The sequence below is a fragment of the Dreissena polymorpha genome, chromosome 10 (assembly GCF_020536995.1).
Source record: "Dreissena polymorpha isolate Duluth1 chromosome 10, UMN_Dpol_1.0, whole genome shotgun sequence".
NCBI lineage: Eukaryota > Metazoa > Mollusca > Bivalvia > Myida > Dreissenidae > Dreissena > Dreissena polymorpha.
Window position 1 is genome coordinate 69,363,457 of NC_068364.1, and position 13,771 is coordinate 69,377,227.

General features: G+C 36.8%; 1 protein-coding gene across 1 annotated transcript; it reads right to left on the minus strand.

The window, feature by feature from the left end:
* Positions 1-4,650: 4,650 nt before the first annotated feature.
* Positions 4,651-9,226, minus strand: LOC127847906 (uncharacterized). Its single transcript, XM_052380135.1, has one exon. It carries the CDS (start codon positions 9,122-9,124, stop codon positions 8,099-8,101), a length of 1,026 nt encoding a protein of 341 aa, XP_052236095.1. The 5' UTR covers positions 9,125-9,226; the 3' UTR covers positions 4,651-8,098.
* Positions 9,227-13,771: the final 4,545 nt, after the last annotated feature.

Sequence of the window (13,771 nt, forward strand, 5' to 3'; positions counted from 1 at the left end):
ATCGCATCGAAGTGCACATTGCGACGCTTTGTTTAATATACGGATTTTTCCAAATCATTTTGCTAGCAATTTTGGCATCAATTGAAGTTATTAAATTGAAATAATTATCTGCCTCAACATAAACCAATTGTACTCAATGATAATATTTCTTTGTGAATATCATAGTGCCTAAAATTCATTAAATTGCCTCAATTTCTTATATAGATTTTATTCTTTGACATTAATTTTCCTTTCTTCCTTGTAATCACAAGATTGCTCTGCAAATTTTAAAGCGAAAAAAAGCGAGAGTACTTGACTGTAATAGGCATAGGGTCAACAGAAAATTTGATTCACTGAACATATTTATACAAACTGAAACAATTTTATAACTTCTATTTACAATTTAACAAGTTTCTGTTTTATCTTAATCTTTTGAGCAACATTGATACGTGTAAGAGCTCGAGAATTCCAAAAACATAAACATTTGCAATGTGTTCAAATAAAATTTCGGCATATATAATACTATTTTTATAAGACTGTATAAAATAAGCATCCAATCGGGAAGAATATGTGTATACTTTCATGTCACCTGTTTTCGCGAAGTGCGAGAACAGGTTATTCCATGCAACATTTTCTGAGAATCGGGAAAAGTAAAGTAAAGTAATTTTCTTTTAAATAAATAAAATACATGCAAGTGTTGTTTTAAAAATTGCGCTGTTGTCTGCCTCACTTTGCAATTTATGTGGAAATTAAATAAAGAGGACCAACAAAAATTAACGGAATAGGAATACATTTGGATTATTTCAGTTGAAGTAAGATTTTGAAATGCAAATAAACTAGTGTTTTCCCCATTTAAGTCGTGTCTGTATTTATTCTCAAACAAAGTTATGTTAGTGAAACAAAATCCTCGGAAGCGTATGAGTGCAACGTGACGTGAGCTTCATCACAAGAGACGCGCGTTCTTAATGTAAACAAAGTGATAGAAATTAGGCTAGGCTTGATATTAGGATATTGTATCCTCCAATTACCTTGAGTCAAGTGGTTAAGAAAAAAAGAAAAAAAATATCTGATTTAATTCAAACAATGCCGCCATAAACGATTTTCCTATTGTTTGTACCTTTCAAGATTTATTTCAGTCCCGTTTAATCCCTCTTTTTTTATTTACAGCATGTTTAACCACGTTAAGCCGATAGTTCCATACACACCTGCAAATGACACACACTACATACACTACGATGATAAAATTATCATCAAATCAGGACAGGGTTTACCCACTGAGCGTATTTATATCGTCATGTCATCCATTGACGCGATGTGCGCGCATAGATTATTCCATGCAACATCAAGGGATTTTATCTAATTTTGGGGAAAGGGCAACCGATAATTTAATTATCCAGTTGTGTCGGCATTGAGCTTTAGACCAATATGCCGACAATGTCTATCAATATTTCGAGATTCTTGTCATGTTCTAGTCAGTTACGTCCACAACAAACAATATCATCAACAATGACCTTGATGCCCTGAAGACCTTAAGACATTCGTCAGGTTTACTCCAGATATAATTCCAGGACAAGAATTCAAAAGGATGGAGAAAAATTCGAACAATTTTCTACAGATTTGCGATTATTGATCAAGGGTTGTAAATACCCTGATGATATAATAGATGAAATGATACGGGACCATTAAATATGTGTAATACGTACCAAGATATTACGCGAAATAATGCTTATTAAAGGTAACGATCTTACACTTAAAAATGTCTCGACCTTGCCAGAACATACGAGCTGACGAAAAATCAGGTGAAGTCCATGGACAGCAGTGGTATACATGATGTCGCCAGTGGACAAAAACGGCCAACAAGAATCGGATCAAAGCCAAAACGCAAGGGACTAGATAAGCCTCACGACGCAAACACTGGAAAATGTGCACACTGTGGTGATAGTTGGCATCACACACGAGCTCTTTTCGCGAAAAAGGGTATTTAAATGTAATTATTGCCACAAGATGAACCATTTTGCATCAGCGTGTTTCAAGAAAAACACCAACAACAGCATCAGACCTAAACATAGAGCCAAATTTAATGATGTAAATGACTTTTCTCATTCAGATCAAAGTGACACCCATGATGACAATTTTCTCAATTCGGTCTTTATGATAAGCAAAAGAATCAAGCTTATGTTAAACTTAATGTTGGGCCACAAGAAAAAAAAATGTTCAATATGGACTCCGGTGCACAGGTCAATAGCATTCGATTCCATAAATTTGCATCGTTAGGGATCGCAGGTTCACGTTAAACACTATCATCAAATTATCAGCTTATAATGGAACATAACTTACGGCTCATGGCATGATTCGTCTTCAGTGTTGCTCAGACGGTAAATAGTCATATCAGGGCGTTTACATTTTAGACAGCACCTCCGGAACCGATATTAACTTAAGACAAATTATGAATCTAATCAAATTTGTGGCTGGATAATTGAACCTGAACATTTTTACACAAAAGACAAGGTCGTATTTAAACACTCTGATGTATTTACTGGTCTAGGAACACTCCCAGGGAAATCTGACATTTGCATAAAACCAAGGCTGTTCCTGTAATTCACGTGCTCCTGCAGCAATCAAAGACAGAATAGAAAAGAGTTCAACAGAATGGTTAAGGATTGTATACAGGTAATTACAAAAGTTACTGAACCTTCCGAATTGATCAACAGTATGGTCACTGTTGAAAATCCCAGTGGTTCTGTGTGGCTGTATATTGACCCAAAAGACCTCAATGACGCAATAATGAAACCATCTATCAAGATCAATTGACGACATTTACCTAAGCTGACTGGCGCTAAAGTGTTTCCAAAATTTGATGCACGGTGATGCAACTGGTCTGTCACATTGATCAATGGGCCATCTTTCTATATTCTACCAAATGGGATAAACTGTGCACAGGACATTTTTGTTCGGAAAATTGTCCTGCTATTTAATTGTCACTGAATATCTTTCAATTTTGGTGAAGTCTTGTGTTGTGTGTGGGGGGAAATCTGGAGTACCAGGAGGAAACTTCACCTGTCCGGTATTGTGACCACCAACCAGACCCACATGCTGCCGAGACAAGGAGTCGAAACCAATTCGCCTAGGTGAGAGGCGAGTGTAAAAGCTGGATAGCCTCATCATTTATTCAGTCTGTCAAAACGTTTATATTGCAATTCTTACGGATCTTTAACCAGTCAATGACATTGAACAGACACCACCTCCACTATCATTATTCTCAATAATGAATGAAGGTATGGTTTTTCAATCCTCAAATCAATTAAAACAATAGTTCCGCGGTCGGAGACAAATGCCTCCTAAACAAGGCTTTGAACTAGTGACCCCAATTTCAAGGGGTCATCTACTGTCAAAGTCCAATGCACATGGGAAGTATCAAGCCAATCGGTCAATTTGTTGACGAGTTATCGATCGGAAACGATTCTCACACTCATTGCGCCAGTGATCTTGACCTTTGACCTAGTTACCCCAATTAAATAGGGTCATCTACTGTTCAAGACCAATGCACATGTGATGTATCAAGCCAATTTGTTGATGAGTTATTGATCGGACACGATTTTCACACTTATTGTGACAGTGACCTGGACATTTGACCTAGTGACCCAAATTTCAATAGGGGTTATCTACTGTCAAAGGCCAATGCACATGTTAAATATGAAGTCAATCGGTTAATTCGTTGACGAGTTATTGATCGGAAACGAACTGGTCTGGGGGCCGACAGACAAACCGACATCCAGCAAAACAATATACCCCCTCTTCTTCCATTGGGGCATAATTTCTAACGATGAAGACATAACTATCATCGGAATGATTTAATTTAAGTCAAAATGTGTTTGGATCTAATTAACTAAATGAGCAATATAAGATAACATAGCCCATCAATACCTATTGGTGTCATTCCGTTGGTCTCGTGATTATAACAATCAAAAATTATCATATTATCATTTAGAATATCCAGTGTTGGTTCTATTTATTACTTGTACTTTAATCTAAACATGTCCATTATTTTTGCCAAATAGACGGTTTAGCAATATTACGAAAATGTTTATTTCTTGGCACCACGATCAGCATCATTTTTGTGGATAGAAATTGTTATGATTATAGTGTCTGTAAATAATTGGCGCATGTGTATTTATGACTTGCACAATGATTTACCTTTGTGTTATACTTGTGAGAGGTTCGGAATCCATACTGACTACTTCTCTTTTTTTCATAAATTAAAGACCAAAAAGTACTCTATAAATATTTATATGGAGTTCACTCGTTCTTCGAGCCCAAAGCACTTCCAGATAGCAACAAGCAAATTTATTGAGTTGATTTCCCTCGCCGAATAATTTTTCATTATTAATTAGCGCAGGAGTAAAGGAGTAGGTTGAGCTTTTTATACTGTTTAAATGTAAGCAGTGTCAGCTGAAGTCGAAATTATTTTGGATTATTCTATTATTTTTTTGTTCTTTTTTATGCTATTCCTCTGAAAGAAGAAGTTTAAATAAATCTAAAAAGATCAAACGCACAAGTTAATATTTTCAATTTTATCAAAAATTAAAATTAACACATATAAAACTAAGACATATGGTGGATTAGGTAGATTTCAGTTATGTGCTAAAAGATGCGTCAAGAAACAAAATAACATAACATAACATATGGTTTATTGTTATACAAGGCATCCGGCCAAAAATACAATTGTTCAATAAGTATCCAATGGTGGTGACAGAGGAATGATAATTAATAATGTATTATAAACCAGCAGAATATGTAACACGAAGACATTTATATAAGCATACACTGTATATAACATATCATAACTTTGACAAGAAAGTAATTGAAGTAATAAAACTTATAACATAATTAATAATATATTATAAACGAGCAGAACATGTAATACAAAGACATAAGCATACAATGTATATAACATATCATATCATTACTTTGACAAGTAAGTAATTGAAGTAATAAAATTACTTTTAACGTCATGAAACACTTTTATATTCAATTAAGTATCAAGCAAAAACTTCTTTCGAGTAGTGAACGCTTCGTGCATACATATTCCAAATCAATTACACTCTTTCTGTCATATTCCGACATCATTGTATAAACAGATTTAAAGTTATATAATGGCTTCCAATAATGTCCAGTAAATATTTAAGTATTATCTCATCATATAATGGGCACACTAAAACAAAATGGAATTCGTCTTCAATTACATTAACATTGCGTTTTAAACAAAAGCATCAATATCTATATTCTCTATCTTTATTCATATGTCGGCCCATTCCAATTTGTAGTTTGTATAGCTTGAACAACGAACATTCGATAAATTCCATTTCGATTTAAGCACGCCACGCATTTGAAAACCCGGGATTGTACACGCTCTATAGTTTCATCATAATGTGTTGCATAAAATAGATTTAATTCGGAACTCACGCGCTGTGGGTTTTTCTGATATCTGAGCGCGCGCGGGAGGTACAAAAACGTCGATATCCGATGTGCTTCCCATTCAGTAGTGGGTAATAAGTATTTAAACGACAGTAGTGTTTCTTTTAGGAAATGTCAAAATTCAAGTCTTTTGTTGTTATTACTAATACTATTATTTTTATTAATTACACATAACAAATCTAACACTGATATACATGTCTTCCAGACGATTAATACAGGATTAAAGTCTAAATTAGGGATGGGGCCGAATATCCGAATATTCGAATATTCGAAAATCGGCCGAATATTCGAATCCAAAATTTATATTCGAATATTATATTTGTATGCAAATATACTTCAAAAAGTTACAAGTACATGTATAAAGTCGCAGTTTTGGATTCCATTATAAGTCATTGCTTTGATAACAGCTTCCATCAATGAACGAGATGATGATTGGTCGACGGGATGGTTTAAGGAGAGGGACCAATCGTCGATTTACTATCAATTCATAGTTGTGCAATATGTACAAACTATTTTCTGAAAATCAGTCGAAAATAAAAGTAAATTTATGTAAAGCATTTACGTATATTGATAAACATTTAATAATTGGTGTTTTGACAGGTTTTTTAACCTCAGCGGTCAATTGTATAAACAGTGGTTAATATTAACTTTAGTAACTTGATTAACGCAGTTATTTACATTATTATGTTACCGCAAGATAATTGTATTTGTATAAACGATGGTTTCTTCGTTGTAACCTAACCATTGAAATTTGTTAACTTAGCACAGTAAAATTATCTACATTGCAACCCTGAAAATGACGTCGTTTTCGCGCAATTTGTCAGATGAACATTGTCCAATATGGCCTCTGACTGTCACAAAAGAAATAAGCGAAAAGCGGGCTAAACCCTTTAGTGACCGAGAGGTGGACGTTTTTAAGAACTTAAGAAAAGAAAATCTTCATAAACTCATAGCAAACCAAAGCGGCCACTCGTTACCTAATAACTGATGGACACCATGCTCGTTGTAGTCAGAAACTTGGTACAATACATTATTAAAAGCTCCATTAACACTTAAAATCAACGAATATTTCGTAAAATACTTCGTAAAAAGTTGACCCATACAAAATCATTGTTCCTTAAAGCAACAACCAAGCTATTATATACGGAACACTGATTTTGTATGGGTTAACTTTATATTACGACATTATTAACGAAATATTCGTTGATTTTGAGTGTTAATCGGGCTTTGATGTGTACGCATTGAATCGCAAAACTCATTAATTTATCGGGACAATATAACTATTGTGGTTAGTCTACATTAGCGACACAGTAATTCACATGGACCGAAGTAGCGTTCAACGAAGCAAAACAACGAAACGAACACATAATTTTAAAAATATATTGTCACAAGATTTATTATCGAATCCCGGGTGAAAAAAGTTTCATGCTTTTTTTTACATAATTTCACGAAATTTATGATCGAATCCCGGCTGTATAAAGTTTGAAGCAATAAAAGTGTCCGTTTCGCAACACTGCGTTTTGAGAAATAGAATCTATATTCGAAACATGACATGAGTAAAACAGACATAAAATAATTCTTTGGAACGAAATCACTTGCATTGAGTATCAAATGTGATGTGCATTTTAATCTTCAGGTCTTAGTCTTTAGCGAATAATATTCTTTACTTTTCAGATTAGATTAAAGAAAAGCATCATAAAAGAGCTATATAAATAGACATATAAATATCCAACTGATATGGAACGATATATTAGTTCTAGTTCTTCGAATGGACTGAGGATAGTAAGGTTTTTGTTGTTTGGTACTTGTCTGTATGATTTTAAATATATTTGATTTGAATAGCACATTATAAATACGTAACGATGGAGTCAATGTCTTTATTGGTAGTTTCGTAGACAAACTTCCATTTATAATGGTAACCGAAGCTGTTTACATGAACATGCAGCATTATATGCAGCATTATATCGTGTTACATAGTATTCTTACAAATTAAACACGATCGAGATTTGTTCATCTAAACAAAAATGATTAAACCATGCTATTTTTATCAACTATAACGAACGTTTGAACAGAAAAAGTGGTGTTTACTATTCAGCGATAAGAGAAATTGTTGATTCACTCTCTTTTAAAATATGATAGTCAGCTTTTGTTTGTACCTACCGCGCGTGCTCAAATATCGGAAAACCCCAGACTGTAGAGTTTCGAATAACAACTATTGGGGTCACCATTGCATCGAATAGTTTAAAACCATCCTTAGGTTGGAAATAAAGAAAGATTTTGAAATCTGTATATGTTATCCACCGCCTTTTAAGCTTGTAGACTTAATATTTCCTGGATTTGGTCCATGACAGGGTTGGTGTAAAATAGGCTCCCAGATATTTATAAAGCTGCACAACTTCAATGTGTTCACCGTTTTAAAATCATATTTCATAGGATCTTAGCGGGCCTCCGATGCGAAACACCATAATTGTTTGCTTTTCTACATTATTTTTGTCAATAAGGGAGCAGAAAGTGTAAAGTGTCGTCCCAGATTAGCCCGTGGAGTGCACACAGGCTAATTAGAGGCGACACTTTCCAGTTTTATTATATTTTTCGTTTGTCTCCTCAGCAAAAATCCTGTTTAGGCGGAAAGTGTCGTCCCTGACTAGCCTGTGTGTTTACTAAAAATGTCATCTCCATGCAAGTGTGTAAGCCATTTATATCCGTGATCTTTCATGAACGACATTATTTTGTCTCTGTGATGATCCGTTTCTATGGTGAAGACATCAATGTCAATTTGGTTCCAGTCTATGGACTCCAGGATGTACAATTCCGCGCCTTCAACATCCAATGAGAAATAATCCACCTTTTTAGTGCCAATCACGTTCAAAACATCCAAGAGGCTGTAACATTGAACGGTTACGGTTTTGTTGAACGTTTTATCATTGTTGTTTCTTTCGCTGTTTATTCTGTTCCTGTGCTGTGCAGTCATGACTGCATCTGCACTGGAAATCATTCCGGCGATCGTAAATGTCAAGGACGTATTCGTATATCCTAGGCAACAGTTAATAGCATAACAATTTCTGTTCACAGAAGGTATGAAAGAAAATAAGTGTGGAATGGCTTCAATTAAAAGTCCCGTCCAGTTGTTCTTCATTTCAAGGAGTAATGTGTTTGACATAAACTGTCCGTCATACGCTCCGATTTCAACAAAAAACCCATTTCTTTTAGACCCAAAGAGATTGTTTAGGTACTCGTCTTGTCCATACTGCGAAAAAGAATCCTTGTTACGAAGATCTGGGTACAAATTGTAACTGCCGTTTCCATGAATCAGTACCTTCCGAATGCGATCGCTAACTGTCCCTGTGTGATCGCTAACTGTCCCTGTGTGATCGCTAACTGTCCCTGCGTGATCGCTAACTGTCCCTGTGCGATCGCCCACTGCCCCTGCGTGATCGTTAACTGTCCCTGTGTGGTCGCCCACTGCCCCTGCGTGATCGCTCACTTTCACTGCAAGACCGCTTATTGTCCCCTCGGAGTTTGCTGTTTTGTCACAAGCTACCTTTTCATCTGCCTGCCAGCTGAGTGGTTCCGCATTCCGTATTAGGAATTTGACGTTAAAAAGAAATGCACAAGTACAGAATCCCACAATAAACGGCTTCAAGTTTCTGCGCAACTTTTTTGCAAGCATGTTGAATGAACCAAGACGTTCAATGGCGTGTACTCCAGTCGGCAAGTGTAACACACTAACTATGAAATTTTAATTAAAGGCAGAAATTCGATACGCTTCATACACAACCTCCGCGCAGATATTTGACTGGCTCCGGTATCAAATTGCATGCCGCATATGTATTTATCCAATACCTCGTTAAAGTAAATACGAAGAGGGGTAACACGATTTAAGTTAAAAGGGCGGTTGACGAATCGCACTCCAGAAGTATTTGACAAACTTGCATGCGTTATAAACATAATTTATGTTTCAAAAAGATCATAACTGGGCTTTATTTGTATAACTTCTGTTCTTGTATTATAGAGTTTACCAGGTTTAAGTCACGTGATGTACATAGCTGACTGTACCTATAAACATGCATACACTGGAGCTCTGCGCTCTCTCTCATACCAGCTTTCCATCGTGTTAAATATATTGTATTAACATACTGTTATATTGGTGCTTATAAAAAGTAGTTAGAACACTTCAGTGTCGTTCTTTATTAACACCGACAAACAGATAACAAAACATGGTGTCAGAAACCTAAATAGCTCTTAAATAAAAATGGATTTAACTGGTGTACCTACTCCGCGGGTGGACTGGGATAGTGCGAACCTTTTAGAGGCATTCCGTCGTTTCCGTCAACATGTGTCTTTAATGTTTGATGGGCCGTACAAGGACAAATCGGACGAGGCAAAAGTTGCATATCTTTTGTTATTTGTCGGAGAGAGAGTCCGGAAATATACAATACGCTGAATTTGAGTGCAGATGATCGCAAATCAGTAACAAGAATAAGCGACGCTTTTCAACACAACCTTCAACCAAAATCAAATCCTGTATTTTGTCGATATAAATTCAATAATAAACGCCAGGGAACCAGCACTATCGAGGAATTCGTAACAAAAATCAAAGTTCTTGCTCAAGACTGTTGCTTTGGTGACTCATACCAAGACGATATGATAAGAGACAGAATTGTACTTGGGATTTCGTCAGAGAAAATTCGGGCCAAACTGATCGAACAAGGTGAAAAATTGACTCTAACAAAAGCCATTGAAATGTGTCAGTCGTATGAATACGCACAGTTGCAGCTCATTCAAATGAAACCGGAAAGTCAAACCATGGTTAATGCTTTAAAAACGAAAAGTAAATCCAGTCACCAACATCAGGCATCCAAATCGTCTATCAAGTGCACAGGTACATCTGGTGCAAAGCAGACAACACTGTACCGTAGACCAACGGAGGGCGCTTCCACGAACCGAGGATCAACGTCGAACGGCAACACACGAGGGCCGACGTCGGGCGCATCCAGTCGTGACCAGAAATGTGGAAACTGCGGGGGTCAGTGGCACACGTCGCGTGACCATTGTCCAGCCAAAGGAAAGAAGTGTAACAAATGTCACAAGTGGAACCATTTTGCAAAAGTTTGTCGGTTGCAAAATGTGAACTCCGTCGCAGAAGACGTCGTGTTTGTGGACAGTGTAAAATCTGGTGTTAACAATGGCCAAGCGTTTGTATCATTTTGTGTTGGGCCTAAGCAAACGTTGGTCAGTTTTAAAGTTGATACAGGATCGCAGATAAACATTTTACCATATTCTGTATATCAAACATCTGGTGTTAAAGGGCCATTACAATTGTCGTATGTCCGTCTGTCAGCGTATAACAATACGCCTTTAAAGCCAAAGGGTATGGTAACTTTGAATTGTACATATTCAAAGACAGGTGAAAGAAAACCTGTACTGTTTCATGTTATAGAAACCAGGTCTTCTCCACTTTTGAGCCTCCAAACATCGCTTGAGTTTGGTCAGATTTAGGTCTCATTTGCTGTGGAATCCCAGAACAGTGATACGTTCTTGACAAAACAGAAAATACTAAGGGACTTCCCAGATCTTTTCAATGGTATAGGTGCAATGCCAGGTCCATGCAAGATTCATTTAAAACATGATGCAATTCCTGTTATTCACCCACCAAGGAAAACCCCAAGTGCACTGAGAGATAAGGTCAAAGCTGAGTTAGATCGAATGGAAACTTTAGGAGTCATTAGTAAGGTCATTGAACCTACAGAATGGGTTAACTCAATGGTAGTTGTTGAGAAAGGCCAAGGCAAACTGCGAGTTTGTTTGGACCCTACAGACTTGAACAATAGCATTCAACGTCCTCACTACCATATGAGAACATTAGATGATGTATTACCATCACTATCAGGTGCAAAGTATTTCACCAAGCTAGATGCTAGGTCAGGTTACTGGTCCTCTGAGAGAACTATTGCAAACAAATGTGGCATTCTCATGGTTAGAACCACAGCAGCAAGCATTTACCAAAGTGAAAGATTTGTTGACAAAGCCAGGTCAAGTCTTAGGGTATTATGATCACAAGAAACCTCTTGTTTTGCAAACAGATAGCTCTAGAATAGGTCTTGGTGCTACTCTCTTGCAGGAAGGTCGACCAATTGCTTATGCATGCAAATCACTCACCTCAACTCAACAAAACTATGCAATGATTGAATTAGAGTGTTTGGGAATTCTGTTTGGTCTAAAACGATTTTACCAATGGGTCTATGGTAGACATGTTACCGTAGAAACAGACCACCTGTCATTTGTTTCTATCTTTAGGAAGCCGCTTCACAGCGCACCTGCTCGTTTGCAGCGCATGCTATTGCAAATGCAGCCATACAACATTGAAGTAAAGTATCGTCCGGGTAGAGATATTCCCGTCCCAGATACATTGTCTAGGAAACCACTGTTGGATACATTCGCAGAATTATCCGAAAAAGCTGACATTCATGTTAATATGGTTATGTCAAATGTACCAGTTAGTGACAGAAAAATGCAAGAAATTAGGCATCAAACTGCAAAAGAAGCGCAAATGGTCACACTGAAACAAACAATTTTGTCGGGTTGGCTTAATTGCAAAAGTCAATGTCCTTCCACATTAACAGAATTCTGGTGTTACAGAGATGAATTAATCATCAGTGATGGTATCATCATGAAAGGTCATAAAATTGTGATACCGCCATCGTTAAGAAAAAGCATGCTTGAACTTGTTCATATGGGTCACATGGGAGTAGAAAAATGCTTGAATAGAGCACGTACCGTAATGTTTTGGTCTCGTATTTCAAGTGATATCAAACAGCTGGTGCTCAATTGTCCTGTCTGTTTAGAGCATCGCAGTTCAAATGCGAAAGAACCCCTTATTTCACATGACATACCTGAGAATCCGTGGTAAATGGTTACTACAGATTTGTTCACATGGAATGGCAAGAATTATATAGTTGTAGTTGATAACTACTCGCATTACTTTGAGGTCAAAGAATTGCCAAATCTGCGAAGTGAAATCGCATGAAAGGTATATATGCTAGAATGGGCATCCCAGAAATTGTTATTTCTGACAATGGGCCGTGTTACAGCAGTGCTGAATTTGCAAATTTTGCAAAGCAATATGATTTCAGTCACAAGACATCAAGTCCACATCATCCTTCGGGAAATGGTTTTGCAGAGGTGTATGTTAAAATCTGTAAACAGATTTTATCAAAAGCAAAAGCTTCTAAAACCGATCCAATGCTAAGCATTCTTGAGTACAGAGTCACTCCAATGGAATGTGGTTACAGTCCTTCTGAGCTTCTTATGGGCAGACAGCTTAGATCAATTATTCCCACGGCTAGGTCAAATTTGCTACCCAGATACGTTTCTCCTGAGATAGTTAGAGAAAGGTTATCTTCTTCTAAAACAAAAAGCAAAATCCATTATGACAAGAATGCGAAATCACTCCCTCCACTTGATATAGTAGAGAGTCGGCAAGAATTGAGAGCAAATACCTAAAATGGAAACAGGCTGTTGTTACTGATAAACACAATGATAGATCTTATACTGTACAACCCCTAGATGGAGCCTCTTACAGGCGTAACAGGCGTCATCTTCTAAAAACTAATGAGAAATTCCCGGAAACACCAGATTTTGATTTCCAGTCTATTGTTGATGTGGAAAGTACTTTTGAAAGTGCAAATAATTCTCAAATGCAAGAGAACGTACAACAAAATTATCCAAACGCACAGCCAAACATTGACAACCAGCGACCAGTCTACACTACACGTTACGGTCGACAGGTCAGGCCGAAAGTGATAATGGACTAGTGAAGACATAGCAGACATCAATAATGAGTGTATTGCTTTATCTGTTCCACGGGTCGAAGTGTGAACAACGGTGACAGTTCTAATTGTTCTCCCCTCAATTGCTCATGCTTAATTGCTTTATCTGATAAGCTTTGTTAATTGCAAGGATATGAAATAACCAGGAATTTCATTCAAGTAATTGTATTCTGATTAAAGCAACAATTTCATTTTGCTGTTAACTGCGCGTGTACAAGTTAGTTTTGTTGTGTTTTACATTTTTAAATTAATTTGATTTAAAAGGGGGAGATGTTCTAGTATTATAGAGTTTACCAGGTTTAAGTCACGTGAGGTACATAGCTGACTGTACCTATTAACATGCATACACTGGAGCTCTGCGCTCTCTCTCATACCAGCTTTCCATCGAGTTAAATCTATTGTATTCACATACTGTTATATTGGTGCTTATTAAAAGTAGTTAGAACACTTTAGTGTCGTTCTTTATTAACACCAACAAACAGATAACA